This window comes from Eurytemora carolleeae, unplaced genomic scaffold, assembly GCF_000591075.1.
Source record: "Eurytemora carolleeae unplaced genomic scaffold, Eaff_2.0 scaffold1854, whole genome shotgun sequence".
Taxonomy (NCBI): Eukaryota; Metazoa; Arthropoda; class Copepoda; order Calanoida; family Temoridae; genus Eurytemora; species Eurytemora carolleeae.
In genome coordinates this window covers 23,121-43,226 of record NW_019397739.1, presented here as the reverse complement: position 1 = coordinate 43,226, position 20,106 = coordinate 23,121, and the positions used below count along the sequence as shown (strand labels likewise).

The 20,106-nt window shown below is 32.4% G+C and overlaps 2 protein-coding genes across 3 annotated transcripts; one reads left to right on the top strand and one right to left on the bottom strand.

Annotated features, from left to right (window-relative positions):
• Window positions 1-689: 689 nt before the first annotated feature.
• Window positions 690-2,753, top strand: LOC111715715 (uncharacterized; the record flags this gene model as incomplete). Its single annotated transcript, XM_023491079.1, is given in 2 exon segments — window positions 690-759; window positions 1,552-2,753. A coding segment is annotated over 1 exon segment (909 nt). The 3' UTR covers window positions 2,505-2,753.
• A 2,753-nt stretch (window positions 2,754-5,506) lies between these two features.
• On the bottom strand, window positions 5,507-20,105 carry LOC111715712 (uncharacterized). 2 transcript variants are annotated; one of them, XM_023491075.1, is made up of 17 exons: window positions 20,038-20,105; window positions 19,492-19,544; window positions 18,527-18,593; window positions 17,470-17,605; window positions 16,327-16,418; window positions 15,240-15,326; window positions 14,704-14,821; window positions 13,869-13,994; window positions 13,125-13,232; window positions 12,389-12,448; window positions 11,633-11,685; window positions 11,337-11,433; window positions 8,504-8,555; window positions 8,123-8,217; window positions 7,714-7,795; window positions 6,168-6,245; window positions 5,507-5,899 (listed from the first exon to the last, which is right to left on the bottom strand). In XM_023491075.1, exons 2-17 carry the CDS (start codon window positions 19,535-19,537, stop codon window positions 5,865-5,867), a joined length of 1,332 nt encoding a protein of 443 aa, XP_023346843.1. In that variant the 5' UTR covers window positions 19,538-19,544; window positions 20,038-20,105; the 3' UTR covers window positions 5,507-5,864. The 2 variants fall into 2 exon arrangements, with proteins under 2 accessions (XP_023346843.1, XP_023346844.1); XM_023491076.1 differs by having other exon boundaries at window positions 20,034-20,095.
• Between the last annotated feature and the right edge of the window lies 1 nt (window position 20,106).

The following is a 20,106-nucleotide window of genomic DNA, read 5'->3' as shown; positions in this document are numbered from 1 at the left end:
TGCAACAAGAAACCTCCTGAGCAGCTTAATATGGTGAAAAATCAGGGCCATTCTCAAGAAAAGGACTGATTGAAGAACTGAAATGAAAATAAAAATTAATTTTTTTTTGTTCTGTTCTCAGGGTATGTTAGTGAGCTGTAAGTGCGCATCAATAAAATCGATGATTTTGGGGCTGAAACTGCTTATAAAACTATGATTTTTCAAAATATTCAGTATAGCTTGGTTTTATCTTTTAGACCATTATCTGGGATTTCCAAAATGATAAAAAACATTATTCTCAGTCAAAAACTTTGGATTTTATAAAAGTTTTAAGAAATAAAATCAATAAAGTTCAAAAATGGCCAAAAAACACGTTTTTTTCCGACGGCACCGTAAAAAATGGTCAAAAATAAAAATATTTTGGATTTTTCTTAGTTTCATATATATCTATTCAAAAGAAAAAGTGCACCTCTGAACAATTATTACAGGGCCGCCCTAGTTTCCCGGTGTGACATTTAGAGCCAAAGTAATAGCTTGTTTAATAGCTATGCTTGTGTCCCTGTGTGGCATTTAATACAATTCTGGGACATGTTGAAATCCACGACACCCCCCCGCACACGGCCCCTCACTACAGTTCTATATAAATGTCGGTTCATCTAAGAGAATCGTAGTATTTCATCATGCTGTCTGCGTATATGTAACTATTTCAACACACTGAAACTCCGCAGTACTTTTTCAATAGGCGGCGATATCATACAGATTTAAAGTGACGATTTTGAGGTGAGATTTACGCACTAACTTAATTATATTATGTATCGTTTCCATCTCTATTTTTCACCCATTGAAGCTAGCTTACAATAGTATTAAGAGGAAGTGTTCAAAGAAAGTTACATAAATAATTTATTATCACTTGTTATATTGAAGTGTATATATGATTGAATAGTTTACATAGTTTAAAAATCTTTCAATATTTTTTCAAAAAAGGGGGTTTTAAGGGGTCGAGCACAACTTTTTTTTGGCGCGCTTACGCACGCAAAAAGTACCCCCTGCACAATTGCTCTCGTACGCCCCTGTATGTATACATATTCATACAAATTGGATTCCTTGAATTATTATTTTAATTTTGCATCCTAAACTCAACTGTATAAGTCGTCTTTCTAAAGCTTATATATGACGCAATTGTTAGTAATGTTTTTGTTTTGAAAATAATTTCGTCATGGTTTAGCGGCGGAAGTAAACGTTTAAATAGTTCGAATGTTGGTTAGTATAAACTGAAACAGTAACTGAACAATGTTTCACTAAGCAGGTTCATGGTGTCCGAAATAACATGAAAATCTAGTGTTTGACTCCATTTAATTATATTTGATTTATTTAAAAAGTTTGTCATGAACATTACATATTTTATCTGTAATTACATAAGGTGAAACAAAAGCTTACATTTTAAAAATGTTAGCCTGCTTTTTTAAATCTTCAAAATGCACATTTGGGTATATTTATTCACATTCGTCTAGATGATTCAATGAGGTTTTTGTAAATGCCCTCAATAAAAATTTTAATTTTATTCAATTTCAGATCTACTAACCTGTATTGGAAGCTTCTAAGTCTACTGCAAGATTATGAATCGACGAGAAAATGTTCCCAAACAAAAGATTCCTAAACATTTAAGAAAACGTTACTCCTTAGTTCCATCATCTTCTCTACACTCGTCCTTTGTTCAAATTCATCAGAATACTTCTGGAATTTGTTTAGTTGATATTCTTAAATTTGTAAAGCAGTTGATTTTGGATGGAAGGCATTATGATGAGCGCAATCCTTCTATAATCTTGTGTTATCGTTCTCAACAATTGGAAAACATATTTGGAATGAAAGCTTTGCATGTAAGCCAGGTTCAAAGTGCCCTAGCAAAATCATTAGTTGCTCTGAACACTCCTGAGAATAGTTCAGGATCAGATTCAGGATCAGAACCTGAAGAAGCTGAAGCAGAAGTAACAACATCTAAGAAATCCGCAACTCCAAAAGCTGACCCAAATACTAAGTACAGACTATCCGAAAGTCTGAAACAACTATTTGTTTCTGCTGCTATTCTTGTTCACTCTCAGGAGCTGTTTACATATTCAGAAGCAGCAGGGCTGCTCTCTAAATACATTATATCCAAGAAAGATCACATTTTTGATTCTCGAAACATTATGGTGGCTCTAGTCGGCCAGGATCGTCTAGGAGAAGTGTTTGATGTTACTGCGTTCCATCGAAGCCAGGCATCCATGTTCTTAAAAAAACACTTGTTCCCTGAGATAGAAAATCCGCAAGAACTTCCAAAAAGTGCTGAAGATAAATCTACGGCTACAGTTGGGACCCAGACAATGCAGGAAATTAAAGAAGAACCTTCAATGTTTAAGAGACAACCATGTGCAGAACTTGTGAATGTGCAAATGCCGCTGAATGAGACCAAAACATCGAAAAGATGCGCAGACTGGACTGAGAGGGTGCTTCCGCCAAAGAAAAGGACGATGGAATTGAGAGGGTAAAAGCTATCATCAGAAAACTAGAAAGCCCAAATGTATCAACTTCGAACAGAAAAACTCTAGAAATTAATTTTGTCTTTTTTTATTTATTTTATTTGGTTTGGAATGCACTTTTAGATATTTATTCCAACTCGATGCCATCCGTGCAAAACAATAAATGGCCAATGAATAATTGTTAGTTTCATCTAATTTGTTTTGTGATATTTATAAAACTATTAACTATGAAATATATGAAATTAAATGAAAAATTTATTTACCCTCATTCGTTAATTTGATAATATATGCCTGACAAATATACCAAATATAAGGAAATAGAAACAAAAAATTGAAATATAATCTTTAACTAAATTTTAAGTGGTTCATTTCAAAACAGTGACACAAAAACATTTTCTTTTCTAGACTTGTAAATTTTTTTTGGATTCTGAGAATATTAAATGCACAGAAGATTGTAAGAACGGAAAGTTTTTGAATTCGATTTCCCATGCCAGCTAGGCTAGGAAATCTCAGCTAAATCACAACTAGAGATGGGGTTCGGTTTATGAACGAATGAAAGTTTTGAGAACGAATGAAACTTTTCGTAAACAAGGTGTCGATATAAAAAACTAACGATGAACGAATGAAATGGATCATTCACATAAATTCAATTTTTTCTAAACACTTGTAAAAAACTTAAGTTTTTACTGAACTACCGATTTTTCGAACAAAACTTTTGAAAAAACGATTGTTATTTTTGAAACAAACGATTTTACTGAACGATCGCCCAGTGAGAAAACTAACGAAATATATGGAAAATGAACGATAATTTTGAGGACAAACGATAACAATTATTTTTTGAATGATTGAAAAAAAACAAACGAAATGGACAGCTCATGATCGATAAACGAACAAAATGAAAAAAAACGAACGCACCCATCTCTAGTAAAAGCAAGAAAATGCTTATTGAATCGAACCAACATCATTACATAGTGCATTGCTTCATTTAAATAATCAATATTTATATATTATTAATATAAACATTTTAGAAACATCACGCTAGTACCAGACGCTACCACTTTACAATTGGAGGTTGAAGGGGTGGGGGGGTGTATTAGTCTGAATTTCATATGCTTAATAATCTGTTAAGTATAGACGTTTCTACCTTTCCTGTTAATCCTCATCCTTAGTGTAACCAGCTAGCTGTTAATATATTTTTATTCTCCGTTCGTTATTTCAGCTTAAAACAACTATAGACTTAAATTAGACTTTCCTTCTTTCAAAAGATTTACAAGCCTGATTCACAGCGGTACCATTTACTTTAATCTGATGAAAAACGTAGAAGATATACAGGGTGAGTAAAAAAGTGTGGTTTGCGGCGCCTGGTGCAAAATTGTACCTTTTTTGTGCAACTCTCCATAATTGAGTTTTTTTCAATATTTTTAGAAAATTTGTAATTTTTTTTGGTACTTTAATGGCTCAAAAAAATCCGCGAACCTTTTTTCTCTCAAAATCAAAAGTTAAGAAAAACAAAAATGTGTAAATAAATTGTTTCTATCATCTCAGAAAATTTGCAAAATTATAATAAGAAAATTCGTAATTTTCAGTTCTGGTATAATTTTTACGGAAAAATTGTTTTTCAGTGGTTCTGAAGGTTTCAACTGAACAGGGTATATATAATACTTTAGAATATACTAAGAAGAAAGGAACTAGAGAATTTAAATTACTTTTCCTTGAAAATTAGACCAGAACTAAAAATTGCGAATTTTCTTATTACAATTTTGTATATCGTAAACTTTATAGCTTGACAGGACAACTTTGTCCATTATGGTCTGAAGTAGAAATTCGAAAGTCAAGTCATTTAATATTAAAGCCATAATTGAAAAAATCAGTTTTGAAAGGGCAGACGATGAATATCTACTGAGTGTTGGATCGGACAAAGCTTAAATTTTCTGATCAGTCCCGAAATTCGCAGTTTAGACCCGTTTACGGTCTAATATGATGTGGGACACCATACGAATATGACATGCCTCTTTAATTCATGTAAGGTCACGTGAAATTACGTCGATCAGTCCCTTTAATGCAGTTGATCAGTTTCATTGGAGATTTCCTTTAAAGATATTTTAATTTATTTTACTAATACATTTAAATACATTACAAATGATTATAGAAAGCTATTTAGCTCAGAAAGATACAGATTCATTATTATTATACAATTGATGGTTTTCAAGATTATAAAGTTATCTTAAGGTTAAACTTGCATTTTTAGCAATAGGAGGAAGTTAAAATAAACTGAACAATAAAACTAAATTTTTAAATTCTTATATTTTAAAAACCTGAGGTTGTAACCCTTTGAGATTTCAAACTGGCTATTAGCTCTAGAGGAAATTTACATTTTGAAAAATCCAAGGTCTACGACATTAGGTTGAAGAGAGTTAAGGTTTGCGGCAAGTGTTCAGTTAACTTTTTAATTATTTTGTGGTAACCAATTTTTTTTTCAATCATTAATTAAAACTGTGTTGGGAGCGTAAATCTACTAACAAGATTTTTGCTAATTTGAAAAAAAAATTCTCGATACTTAAAATAATTTATTTAAAAATTAGATTTTTGATATTTAGGTCAAATAAAATTCAAATAAATTCGTAGAATGATTTTTCTTTGGTTGATAATTATTAATCCTTTAATGTAAATTTACATTTTTTATATATATTTGATACTGTTTACTAAAATAAAATTACTCACTATACAAATGCATTCACTTCTACGTTAAAAATTAGTACTTTAATATCTAGAAACATGTTGCTTAATTGCTTAACAAAGTTTGAGGGCGAAAACTTAGCTGAAAAATTATCCCCAAACCCTCTCCAGAAACCATTTATGGGTGAAACTGCTATCGCGGATTTCTTGTAATTTACCCTTTGACAAATATATTTCTTATTTATATTCAAATAAAAGAGTAACAAAAGTGGTTTGAAAAATAATCGATTAAGTTTGCTACCGATATGCCAATATTATATTATACACAATAATTATGAAATTGATACCCCCCCCCCCATCATCTTTTATATACAGTGATTGCATTGCAGTCTCAAAGTTAAATAAATGATTTAAAAAAATAATAATAGACAATAGACATACATCTTGTTATGAATCAATGATTTAAAATAAAGGATTCTAGTTGATATCCACATCCAGTTCAACTGGATATCAGCATTGGATATAAATTGTAAATGTCGAGTGATATTCACTAAAGTAAGTGTCCAATATTTCGAGAATTCTTTATTTCTGTTTCGCAGATTTTTTTATTTAAGATTCAATCCTGATTCTGTTCGAAACGTTTGTATCCGAGTACTAAATTGTATCCTGAGACTGGCATGTATCCTAGACTGGCTAAGTTATGCTTCCGTATCCTAAACCAGAAGGACCTGAATAAAAGAGACATAAGATTTAAAAATTTGTGGGGTGGGGTGGGGTGAGGTGGTGAGTGTATGACACCAGTTCTCGTTAGCTCACTGAAGTTAAGAACACTTGTTCACAGCCAGTAACTGAATTGGTGTCCAGACAGGTAGGGAAAGGGGAAGGAAAAGGGGAAAAAAGGAGAATAAAGGTGAAAAAGGTGAAGAAAACGGGAAAAGAAAAGGAGAAGGAAAAGAGAAAAAAAGAGGGGGAAGAAAAAAGGGTAAGTTTTTTTACCTGGAATTTGAACAGACCTCCGTCCGGAAATAGAACTTCCATCACTCTCAGAGTCACTTCCGCTTGTGAACGCAGTTCCTAAACATTTTTTTTGTATTTTCAAAAGGGTTTTTGGATGTTTTTTCAATTGACTCTTCATTACTAAAGTGACCTGTCTGATTCACAACAGTATCTTGTCTGATCAATGTGTATACATTTTTAAAGCTTTGATACCGACTATTTTCAACTATGGATTCTCCCAAAAGTGACTGTCACGCAATGTACATTTCTGCTGCAGGGAAACAATGTTAAACGTATTAGGATAAAAACGTGTCATTTAAGAACAACGACGTATTCTTCCACATTAATGATCAAATAAAGGTTTTAAGAAACTCCGACCCAAGTCTGCTTAAATGGAGGTTTATACGAATTCACAAGGACAGTTCCTTTAATATTTTTTATATATATATTAAATAAACAATAAAATATGTTTACAAAATGTTAAAAACTATTGAATCAAAAAAGCCTGCTAGACAGAGTAGAGTCCAATTTTCCGACAGACTATTTTCCGACGGAAATTTTAATTACCGGAAAAGATGAACTAAAAAACGGAAATTTTACGACAAAAATTTTTCTGGTGAAAAAGTATCCGGAATTTCCGGCTTTTCGCCGACATTTAGTAGCAAAAAAACTTTTTCGGCGGAAAATTTTCCGAACATTTCTAGCTTCCGCCGGAAATTAAAAAAACGTAAAACATATAGATTTATATCTAATTTTTTTAAATTTTGATAAGCTGAATTCACTATTTAAAAAAGGTTGACAGTATTTGTTTTCAAATATTTTTGGAAGAGTTAAAATATAATTATGTTCTGCAGCCTGCCTCATAGCATAAATACTCTAACGAAACTGAAGAATTAACTGCATGTTTTAGACCTTACAAGTTTAGGGCCACTCTAAGGTTCAGAATTAATATCCAAAGAAAAAAAAAAAACTATTATGTATTATCAAGCTTGTTTTGATCATTTTTCATTTCCATATTGAAAATGCAAATGATTCTTGACTAAAAAGCTACGTATATATGGGTGACCCAATTGTACGGTTTTACGTATTGTACAATTCGTACAAATATATTAAAACTATCAGTATTAAATTAAGAAAGTTTCATTGTTAGATAGATCACAATTCGCTCAAAGTGTATAAAAGTGTATATGCCACAGATCATGGTTAAAAATGGTTTTCTCATCTGGAAAGTTTCCACCGGAAAAACTTATTCAACCGGAAATTCCGCCGTAAAATGGGTTGTTTCCACCACCCTTTTCCGCCGGAAAAAATAAAATTTCCGCCAGAAACGCTAACAGAATTTCCGGTGGATACTCTACTGCTAGAATGGTAAAATAACAAGTTTAGTGATAATGTTTAAAAATGTTGAGACTGTAGTGTAACTAGACTGTAGTGTAACTAGACTGTAGTGTAACTAACATGATTCATGATGCTTTTCCATCCAATAGAGTCTCCGTTAGTTCTTTTGAGGTCTAAGATTTGATTTCCCAAAAATTCCCCTAATTACCGAATGAATCTCTCAATCTCTCCCAGAATGTTTTAAACTGTAGTTCCTCCTCCTCAGCAGTGTTGAAGTCAAAATCTGCCACCTAATTAATCAATTAATAATAACTGAATTAATAATAAAAATATATATATATATATATATCAATCAATTAAGAAATCAGTAAACAATAAATCATTCATTCAATAAATCATTTAATCAATAAATCAATTACTACATAATTCAATAAATCAGTATTTAAAAAGGTTAGGTTAGGTTAGGATTGTCCAAATAACTGTAAGTTCATTTAAATTTCCAAAATCATGATTAAATAAATCAAACTATAAATGAGCCAATCAATCAACCAATGCATCAACCAATCAATAAAAATTTAAAATTATGTTTCAATCAATCAGTCAACTGAAATGTTTACCTCTACGGCCAGATTATGTTTGAGTGAGGTGTAAAACCCAATCCCGGAGATTAGGATGACAATCGCGATAATCGCAGAGATTACAGGAAATATGACTAAAAATAGTAATTTTCATGATAACGTTGAAGAAATGTCTTTTTCTTTAGTTTTTTTTCAAATTACTTCTCTAATAATCATTACTTTTATTACTAATAGTATTTAACGGACAACGAATTAAGCTTTTTAGGTTTGTTTTTGTTTACGCTTTGTTTTACTTTTAATTAATATTTCACCCCCCCCCCCTTTCCAAAATATATGACTTTAACGCCTTACAAGTCCCAAAAGACCCCCGACAAAATCTTAGTCTTGGAATAAACAACTTCCTTGATTTTAATTTCTTACCAATAGACAGCGGAAGCGAACTGGCCACTTCATATATTGTGACTGAAACAACCTAAATAAATAAAAAATATACATATATATTAGGTTTACAGGGCTCTCGTCTTTCGGTTAATATTCTTTGCCTTGGCATTTTGTTGATGATCTCTCTACTACAGTTAATTTTTGAAGGAAAACATGTTAAAATCGCAGATTTTCTGTTTTCATTGGCGGATTTTCGAAATTTCGAAAATAAAAAATATTTATTTTTATTTTGACCAACTTACAAATTTTTCCTGGGCATCATGTGAGTTATGTACATCGATACATCTGTATATAAATTTGGCTTGTCTGTCTGTTTGTTTGTATCCAATAAACGTCAAAACGGCTGAACAAATCGGGCCCAAAGTTTGTGTAGGACCTAGCGTGACCCCAGTGAAGGTTTATGAATGATCAAAATTTTAAATATTTGTGTTTAAAAGTTTTTTTAATATTTGTAAAATTTTGAAATCCGCAAACTTTTTTTTGTTTTTGTTTGATACTGTACAAAGAGATGCTCAGAGATAAAGCCACAATTAAAAGTTGAAATAGAAGATGGGCGCGAAGCGCCCTAAAAGTTTAGTAAATCTATACATTACATTTTTAATATACTGGTTACCAAAGGTCTTTTTAAAGTAGAAATGTGCCCAAATAATAAGTTTAGGGTCAAAACTGTTAAAAAGAATGTTGCATAACTCAGAAAAAAAATCATTGACAAATAATTTTAATGACGAAATAATTTCTTCCGGGAAATCTGACACACTAGAAAAATATTAGGAGATAACAGTTTGACAGTTCATCAAATACGTTCTTAAAGAGACTGTAAACGTAATATCAAGTCATCATTATATAATGCATTTACTAAAAGATTAACAAGGATAACAGTTTGACAGTTCATCAAATACGTTCTTAAAGAGACTGTAAACGTAATATCAAGTCATCATTATATAATGCATTTACTAAAAGATTAACAAGGATAACAGTTTGACAGTTCATCAAATACGTTCTTAAAGAGACTGTAAACGTAATATCAAGTCATTATTATCTAATGCATGGACTAAAAGATTAACAAGGATACACTTTAATCCTTTATTTGATTAATAATGAATGATAAAGCCTGGTGTTTTTATTTGTTAAAAAAAGTTTTTTTCAATTAAGGTTTCTTTTTTAAAAATGACCTAGAAAACCGGATTTAAAGCTTTTAAGGTCGGCACTGTGAATAAGACTTGCAACTATTTTTAAACTTTAAAAATTAAATAACTGAAATTTTTTAACTTATTATTTCAGGTTTAGCGAAATAGAATAAGTTACATGTTTAGGATGAAGAGAAGTAAACAGAGATGACAAACAATTTAAACAAAACTTCTTTTTATTTTGTAAAAACTTTAAACAGTTTTTTGAAAAGATTCTATATCTATTTATACAAAATTTGCGTGTTAGTACAAATGCAATTTTGTATGTGTGATAAGTTTAAAATTTGTATAAGATCATATTTCATAAATGCTGTTGGAAGGAAGCATGGTGAAATACTAAAAGAGTAACACATTTGTTTGAACTCGGTAACTTAATATATGCTGAATCATGAAATATATTTCACTTCAGGGTGAAATATGTTAATATCACCAAATTATGAATCTGCAATGTTGAATATTTTGCTGATACGGCTGGAAAAATAAATGAATTTCGACTTACGGGGTCGAAGTTAATAAAAAAGTGCAGAACATTTAATTTATTACTTTCATATAATTTACTCTCTGATTTTTTGAAAAATTCTTAAACGATGACAATCTGATTATCATTACGATTTACAAACCGTTTTTCTATCGATTTAACATCTAAACCCCGGAATGATTGTAATTTACGAATGTAAATAGCTGAAAAAATTACCTCTAAATAGCTGAAAAAATTACCTCTAAATAGCAGGACAAATTATCTCTAACTTACTAGAAAAATTATCTCTAACTTACTAGAATAATTATCTCTAACTTACTAGAAAAATTACCTCTGAATGTCTGAAAAAACTACTTCTAAATGGCTGGAAAAATTACCTCTAATTAGCTGCAAAATTACGTTTAAATGACAATAAAAATTATCTCTTAAAGGCTGGAAAAATGACCTCTAAATGGCTGGACAAATTACCTCTAAATGGCTGGAAAAATGACCTCTAAATGGCTGAAAAATGACCTCTAAATGGCTAGAAAAATAACCTCTAAATGACTGAAAAATGACCTCTAAATGGCTGGAAAAATTACCACTAAATAGCTGAAAAAATGACCTCTAAACGACTGAAAAAATGACCTCTAAATGGCTGGAAAATGACCTCTAAATAGCTGAAAATTTACCTCTAAATGGCTGTAAAACTTACCTCTAAATGACTGGAAAAACCTTCCTATAAATGGCTGGAAAAAATGACCTCTAAATGGCTGGAAAAACGACCTCTAAATGGCTGGAAAAATGACCTCTAAATGGCTGGAAAAATGACCTCTAAATAAATGGAAATGAAAATGAAAAAAATACCTCTAAATGGCTGTAAAAATTACCTCTAAATGACTGGAAAAACCTACCTCTAAATAGCTAGAAAAATGACCTCTGAATGGCTGGAAAAATTACCTCTAAATAACTGAAAAGATTACCTCTAAATGGCTGGAAAAATGACCTCTGAATGGCTGGAAAAATGACCTCTGAATGGCTGGAAAAATGACCTCTGAACGGCTGGAAAAATGACCTCTAAATGACTGGAAAAACCTACCTCTAAATAGCTAGAAAAATGACCTCTGAACGGCTGGAAAAATGACCTCTAAATAACTGAAAAAATTACCTCTAAATGGCTGGAAACATCGTTGGATACAATGACAAGAAGATTATAAGTGTCGGAAGACTTGAAATACCACATGATCGAGAAATCACACACTTTCCTGATCATTTCGGGGTTATTCAATACATTGTTATTATTATTATTAGCAGACAAGTCATCATTCATAATAGGGGTCGACGCTCCTCGCCACCTATGGTCACAAAGTGGCCTGCATTGTCAAGAAGACTTAACCCATAAAAATTGCAATTGCAATTTCAATAATTTTTAAATTGTAATTTTGGTTTTGTTGAAACCCTTTCCTGTATTGAGGGTCCGAGCATGTCTCGTTTCCTGTAATATTATACCCTTTCGCCTGAAAAAAAAAAAATACTTTTATTATGCCTCCACATTACAAGGGGTATATAATAGACTAGCTGAAGGGCCCGGCGTTGTCCGTGGAAAAAAAAGTTGTAAATAAAAATTTTGAGAAAAAAAATTTCGAATTTTTTAGCTTAGGACACCTCCCGGCCACCCATGAGTGTCAAAAAAAAATCAGCCGTTTCCCCTGTTCGTTGAAAAACCATTTAATCGCAAAATGTGTTTTTTTATTTGGAAAAATAGTTCATGTGAAGAATAAAACAAATGAATCTTTGGGTAAAAAGTCTGATAAAGGAAAAACGCAGGGGTATATATTTTTTTTTAGAAAAGCCACCCCCCCCCCCCTTATTTAAAAGCTTGTGCAGTGTGTTCATATTTTATTTGTATATTAACTGATCTTAAAAGAAAAAAAATAAATTGTTGGCGGAAAATGAGATAAATCCTGCCAGATGATGCCCTGCTTTGTCATACCAAAGGTTTAAACGAGTATATACAAAGTTTATCGACCACGTCTAACTGATCTGTCTTAAATATGGATTTAGGATTTTGTAAATTCCGGCAATTATTGTTATTACTAACGGACAACCTAGAGGCCGAAATGTATCCATGGGCAACACGGACTATGAAACACTATACTATATTATATTATGAGAAAATGTATTCCCCCCCCCCCCCCAGGATCAGCTAAATATATTTACCACTATCTTCCAACAGAAGAGCCAGGGTCCTGTACCATCACAAGCTATCTGTAGGTCAACCTATATCAATCAATTAATCAGTTCAGCAATTACAATCGATAAACTAACTAATAAACCATAAACCTGACAAAATTAATCAACCAATCAATCTACCTATTAATCAATCAGTCTATCAGTTCTATAATTTAACCGAGCAATCAATAATTCAATCATTAAATTAATTTATCAACCAATCATAACCTGAAATAGTTATTAAATTTACTAAGCATCAATATAACAACACAAGGCGTAATCATTAAATCAAATAAATCACAATTATCAAATCAATATATAATTCAGCAACCTGGTCGTTTACTTCTATATATAAATTTGGCTTGTCTGTCTGTTTGTGTGTCTGTCTGTTTGTTTGTATCCAATAATCGTCAAAACGGCTGAACCGATCGGGCCCAAATTTTTTGTGGGACATCACGTGACCACAGGGAAGGTTTATGAATGATCAAAATTTCAAATATTTGTCTCCATCAAAATTCGATCTTAATTAAATTTTTGAAAATTTTTAAAATCCACGAAATTTTTAGTGAAAATCCGTGAATTATTTTTTGTTTTGTTTTACGATGTACACAAAGAGAACATGTTCACAATTAATTTAGAAGAGGCTAGTAAATAATACATAGTTATAAAAATTGATTAAATTGATCAACAGATCGATCGTTGATTACATCAAATTGATTCTCACCAGTTGGCCATGTTTAAGTGTTTTCTGTCCAGCCACTGTGAGATTTTTTATTGGAGCTTTAGAGACAATCTTCTTCTGGAATATTCCCATTTTTACACCTTCACCTCTCTAAACACAGACAATTAGTTCATATCTGAAACTCTTCAAAATTATAATAATTTGAGATCACGGGTAGATTTTTTTGATGAGTTCAAATTACAGGAAAGTATATTTTCACGAATAATCAATAATCTTCCCCCACCCCAGAAGTTTTGTATGTTTGCGCAAAGTATTTTTTAGGGTTTTTTTTTCTCGCTAAATTGGGAAACAAATTAAATTTGTGCGTAAAAATTTTCAAGAAGAATTAAAAACTTGCCTTTTATGTCCCAAGTTTTTGTTTTTATCCCCAAATCATCAAATATCATCCTTACCCTGGGTGATTTTTAAAAAATATACACCCCTGCAGAATTACTGAATGAAACAATAAAAGCTAATTGGAATAACATCCCCCATTTCGAAATCATTATTTTCCCCCAAACTTTCATATTCAATTCCCTATGGAGGTTATTAAGAACAAATAAGATGATAAGATGAATGGATTTTGTAATTTGTAATCGTTATAACGGATGCTATGTTTCTACTACTAATTATTAGGCCATGTTACAAAAATGAATTACTAATTATAAAATCCTGAGCGACATTTCGTTACAAAAAGAGAGAGAGACTACACCAAATATTCCACTATTTATTGTTTTGAAATAAAACCTGATCAAAAACTTTGCGATTGACGGAGGCGAGGGAATGATTTCGGCTGGACGAATTAAAATCGGCGATAACGTTGGTCTCTACTTCGTATTCGCCAGGAGTAGAAAAGTTGTAGCTGAATACACCCTAAACAAAATATTTGTTAGTAATATCTCTTATTTCGGGGGAAATATCATAAAAAAATATCTTTAATTCTCATCATTTGATTTTATTGAGTACCATATGGGGGAAATATCTATACATATAAAGTAGTAATCTCTGATAGTATATATTTGTATGTCTGATCTTACCTCAGGAACCCCGTGACTGATTTGTCTTAAAATTTATTGGAGACTTTACAGAAAATAGCTTCCAGGTAAAGCTGGGTTCTCAAGCAAAGATGTGTATATATACAGCTTGGAGACCCAGCTTTGACAGAAGACCTAACAGGAACACATTCAAAATTTGAGGCAAATCAGTCAAAGGGTTAATGAGTTTTGATTGGACAATGAACATACAAACAAACAAGGGACAATGAGAGATGTTATCTAAAGCCACGGTCAAAACTTTTGGACAATTGCCTAAAGGAGTTACGCGCCCTTGCCGCGTTGAATTACAAGAAAGAGCAAGATTAGTATATATCAAAGGGTAAGGTTAGATTAAGACACTTTCCGGGCCGAGGGCTGCGGCTAAGGGGCCGAGCGTCGCGGCTAGGACAGGTTGGGAGACCGAGCACCGCGGCTAGAACATGCCTCTTACTGTCTTATAATTTAATGCGACAAAAATCAGACATTACTCCAATAGGCTTCTGTCTGGTTTTTGCTTCAAACTAAATAAACAAGTAAGTAATCGATACCTTATTTGTCTGTCCGTAGAGTACGGTATCGATAAACCAAAAGTATTTGATTTGCGATGCTTTCTCCAGAAAATTTGAAGGATCATGAAAATCAATCACGATCTCTGTGTTGCTCAAACTAGGATGAAAAAAGGTTTTCTTTTTAGGGTGAACATTTTATAAGAAACAACAAGCAGTGAGAACAAGAAAACAGTTTTTTCAAATAGAACAAAGAATTTTATTATTTTCAATTGTTGCAAGTATGGGCCTCAAAAATGAAAAAGTTCTTTGCGACATTTAAAAATAAGAAAAATTAAACCAACAAGAATTTTACTGTTTTCTGTTCCTTTTTATTATTAAAGATTTTTCATGGGGGAGGTAAGAATGAGGACTTAATTCCATTGCTCTTTTTTAAAATTGTCAAATTAAATATTTTTGAAAGTAGAGAAACGACAAAGTATTTCACTTTATTTTTCAAATACTTGCTATGAGGGTACTATTGTCCTTTGTCAAATAAAAGGTCACTTGAAAGTACAAAGCCAGTTTCTTTAATAAACCTGTTAATAACACTGTTCCCATCCATAGACTCTGACTGCTGTCCGTTCTGTTTGACAAGAAGACGACCTGATAACGACCGCGTCACTCTAAACAAAGACGACCTGATAACGACCGCGTCACTTAAAGCAAAGACGACCTGATAAAGGCCTCGTCACTATAAAAAAGCAAAGTAATCCTAGAGCCCTCAAGTTCTTGATACTTTATTTTACAATCTATTTTCATAATAAAATAAAGCTTTTGGCTCATATATACTTATATGTTAGCTATTGCTGGCCAAAGGGCTGGACCGAATAGGCTGAAATTTGTTTAGGAAACCCATGAGTGCCCAAAAATCTTCAAAAATCAATTTAAAAAAACCAAATAAAAAAAATAACATAGGCGGTCGGGTAATTTAGCTAGTCTCAAGGTTATAATGCAAGGAAAATTATTTCAGAGGTGTGTGCATCTTTTTGGACTGCAATTTACAGTCTCTGAGCGGTAATGTAAACACAAGACGGGATCCATCTTTCACATAAATCAATGAAATATTCAGGTCATAGGTAACTGTTATGTGAAATATCAAAATTTTCAAAATTCAATGCTTTTATCCTCCTCGGATACTAAAGAACACTGATGCATCTATTCTTGTTTACAAATTCCACCCAGAGAGAACTGGTTTCAATGTGTTCGCAAAGTATACGCAACTGCAATTAACTTTCCTTGCATTATAATTAAAAAGGGGGTCCGTGTAAGAACAACAATTTTAGGGGGGAAAACCCCTTTGAAAAGTCCATAGTTACATTCTAATATATTAACATCACGAGTTTACCAAATGCAATTAAAAGGTCCACATATGTCGAGTTCATTTTGGTCAAATTGCGAATTTTGTGCGAAAAAAATGGCTAACATGTGTTCCTTATTGCCCCGAGATAGGAATTTTATTAAAGTTTTATTTACTTTAGGTGAATTATGAAAAAGTTAAATAATCTCTCTAACTTTGGTAACACTGTTAAAATAAATGTAACGTAATGCCATGCTCTCCCGCAGTTTAGAACCAAAAAAAAATGTTTGTTTTTTTTAAAATGATAATTAAAAGAATTAACTTACTCAAAATGCACGTTGGCGATTGCTTCTGTCTCCCAGTAGAAAATATTGAATTTAAACAAAACCAGTTTCATGGTAGACTTCATCTGATCGTACTGCAATAACAAAATAAAATAAAAATAAAAATCATAAAAATTTAAACATAGTACAATGATATAAGTAATGATAATACTGATAATATTAACAACAATAACAAATCAAAGAGATAATATTGATAATATTTATAATAATAAAAAATATCCATATATCCATATCCATATCAATATCAGAATGTTACAATTTTTATTTGCAATATCAATATCAATATCAACAACAACAATAACAATCTGTGATAACATTCTACTACAGTAAACAAGAATGGGTTTACACCCTTTGCTAATTGGTAGATGTCAAAGTCTGCTACAGTCAACAAAAATGGGTTCACACTCTTTGCTAATGGTAGATGTCAAAGTCTGCTACAGTCAACAAGAATGGGTTCACACACTTTGCTAATGGTGGATGTCAAAGTCTACTACAACTAACGAGTATGGGTTTACACCCTTTGCTAATGGTAGATGTCAAAGTCTACTACAGTCAACGAGTATGGGTTCACACCCTTTGCTAATGGTTATGTCAAAGTCTACTACAGTCAACGAGTGTGGGTTCACACCCTTTGCTAATGATGAATGTCAAAGTCTTCTAAAGTCAACGAGCATGGGTTCACACCCTTTGCAAATGGTAGATGTCAAGTCTACTACAGTCAACGAGAATACATTTCTACTTTTGCTGAATCAATATGTATTTATAAGTTCAATGAATGCATTCCTAAAATTGTTTTGATTATTTAAGTGCTGACTAATTATCTACTGTAAATGCACAATGAATGTATATTCAGTTGAGATTTCAATATGTATACTTTGTTTCAACAAAAACTATCAAACAAAATTATCAAACATTTTATTTTGAATTGGCTCATAAAAAAGTTTCTTTTGTGTTTTATTTTAAGCTGAACCATCATACATTATTATATTGTATTTTGTGTTTGAAAATAAATACTATAACTATAACTATTTACTCCATCACTATAGAAGATATAGAACTCCGAAATGGTAAGTAAAAGAGGGAGGGGGGGGGAGGGGCAAGTTCCCAATGTCCCCTTCTACCAACCTGATCTGTCGGATAGGTAACTGTAAAGTTCCGAATGGTTTCTGTTCCCTTATGATCAGATGTGTTGGTGTGCCCCGGACTGGTATCATCTGTCCACTTCCATCTGTATAATTCATCTGGGTCCGCTCCACTTAATCTAAACAAGAGATTTATCTGTAAAATTCATCTGGGTCCACTACACTCAATCTTCACAGGAGATTTAACTGTAAAATTCATCTGGGTCCGCTCAACTTCATCTAAACAAGAGATTTATCTGTAAAATGCATCTGGGTCCACTCCACTCAATCTAAACAAGAGATTTATCTGTATAATTCATCTGGGTCAGCTCCACTCAATTTAAACAAGAGATTTATCTGTAAAATTCATCTGGGTCCGCTACACTCAAACTAAACAGAAGATTTATCTGTATAATTCATCTGGGTCCGATCCACTCAAACTAAACAGGAGATTTATCTGTATAATTCATCTGGGTCCGCTCCACTCAATCTACACAGGAGATTTATTTGTATAATTCATCTGGGTCCGCTACACTCAATCTACACCGGAGATTTAACTGTATAATTCATCTGGGTCCGCTAAACTCAATCTAAACAAGAGATTTATTTGTATAATTCATCTGGGTCCGCTCCACTCACTTTAAACAAGAGATTTATCTGTAAAATTCATCTGGGTCCGCGCAACTCAATCAAAACAGGGAAAAATCGTAGTGAGCTTGTCTGTTGGCTGATTCGTTACTTTGCATGCTGTAGCAAAAATCGTCAAACTGGCCGAACCGATCGGACCTCATGTGGTTTATGGATTATGGACTTTGCTTCACTCCAATTTCGAAATATTTTAGAGGGGAAATCCACCAATTAAAACTGAAAAATATGTAAAATAAAAATATATCTATCTATGTAATTATCTATATAACCTGCAAGTTGTATTTGAAGTACGCAAAAAGCTTCTTGAATGCGTAGAATTACTGCACAGTGTAGTACAATACATATGAGAAATAGAATAAGAAAAGAAATCTGTATAAACCCCTGAGTGGTATCCGTGTGATAATGATACTTACACTCCTGTGAAGGTTATAGGAGCGTCAAGAACAACGGGGGAGTCAGAAAACAGTTGAAGCTCCAATCCTTAATATTTTAAAAATTAAAAAAAAGAAAATTTAAACAACACAAATCTGAACTTCCTTTTCTCCTCAAGAACACCTTATGGAACTCATGGAAAACATTTGTAAATTCACTTTTTTCTTTGACAATTCTTTTACTCCATCCAATTTTTTTACAAATGTTTTTGAAGGTTTCTGAGAAAATAAATGATTTGAACCCCCCCTCATTAGTCCTTATGTGGTATGTAAGCGTAACTTCATGTGACCCTGGAGAGATGGTAATGCCGATTCACCCCGATATCCTTTAAACCTTTATCTGATTTATAATGTCGAACAAAACCGCCGTTTTAGGTTTAAAAGCGTTTAATTCTAATAATTTCTATTGTTTTCCTGCAGTGCAAATGTAGAGATCCACAAAAGAAAATTATCAGTTTTCAAAAATTTTAACATTGATATCTTTTCACTCTTTATTAGGAAAAGCCTTTAAGGGTACTTAAAACGCCATATATATATCAAGGTTGTAATGCAAGGAAAGTTAATTGCTGTCGTGTATACTCTGCGTACATATTGAAACCAGTTCTCTCTGGGCGGAATTTGTAAACAAGAATAGATATGCATCAGTGTTCGTTTAGTATCCGAGGAGGTTTAAAGCATTAAATTTTGACAATTTACATAATAGTTTCCTATGACCAGAATATTTCATTGATTTTATTATGTGAAAGATGGATCCCATGTAATGCTGTGAGCCTGTGACATCCGTCTTGTGTTTACATTACCGCCCAGAGACAGTACACTGCAGTACAAAAGATGCGTACACCTCTAAATAAATTTTCTAACATTATAACCTTGCATGGAATTTCGCTTTCAGTCAATGAGATATAACCCGTCCCCCCCCCCACCTCTAAATATAGCCCTGACACTACCTGTGGATAATCCCAAAAAGGAGAGAAGAACTATATTCATCAACATCTTTATCCTTCAACAAGGAAACAGAATGATAAGAAACAATTTCTACCAAAAAAAAATATTTTAGGGAGAAAACTATTATTAGGTGGATAATATACTTACAGGGGTGTACATTGTATATTTTACTGATAACTATCCCCCCCCCCCCGGCCCTCTTGTAAAAATATGTTTTTCCCTGAAGAATGTTTGCGCAGAGCGGAAATTAATTTTTAATGAGTTTATTGGGAAAAATTAATAAATTTTTAGGTAAGTATAAAAAAAAACTTGCCTTTTAAGCGCTATATTTCATTCCCCCCCTCCCCTTCAAAAATCATTTCCCCGTTAATTCTTAAAAATATAATTCATTGTATATTTATCAAATACTTATTTTAGTTTTCTGTTTGTCGAAGCGTACCAAAATATGCTGACAAATTTTGAATGAACGAAATGAGTTAAATCTCTCCTTGCGTGAAGATTTAAAGATTTCGTTCATTTAAAGTTTTTTTATCATTTAACATTCCTTCCTTTTTCTTCCAGCAATCTATATATCCCATAACAACACAGTTTCGAGGAGCATTTTAAAAATCTGAAAA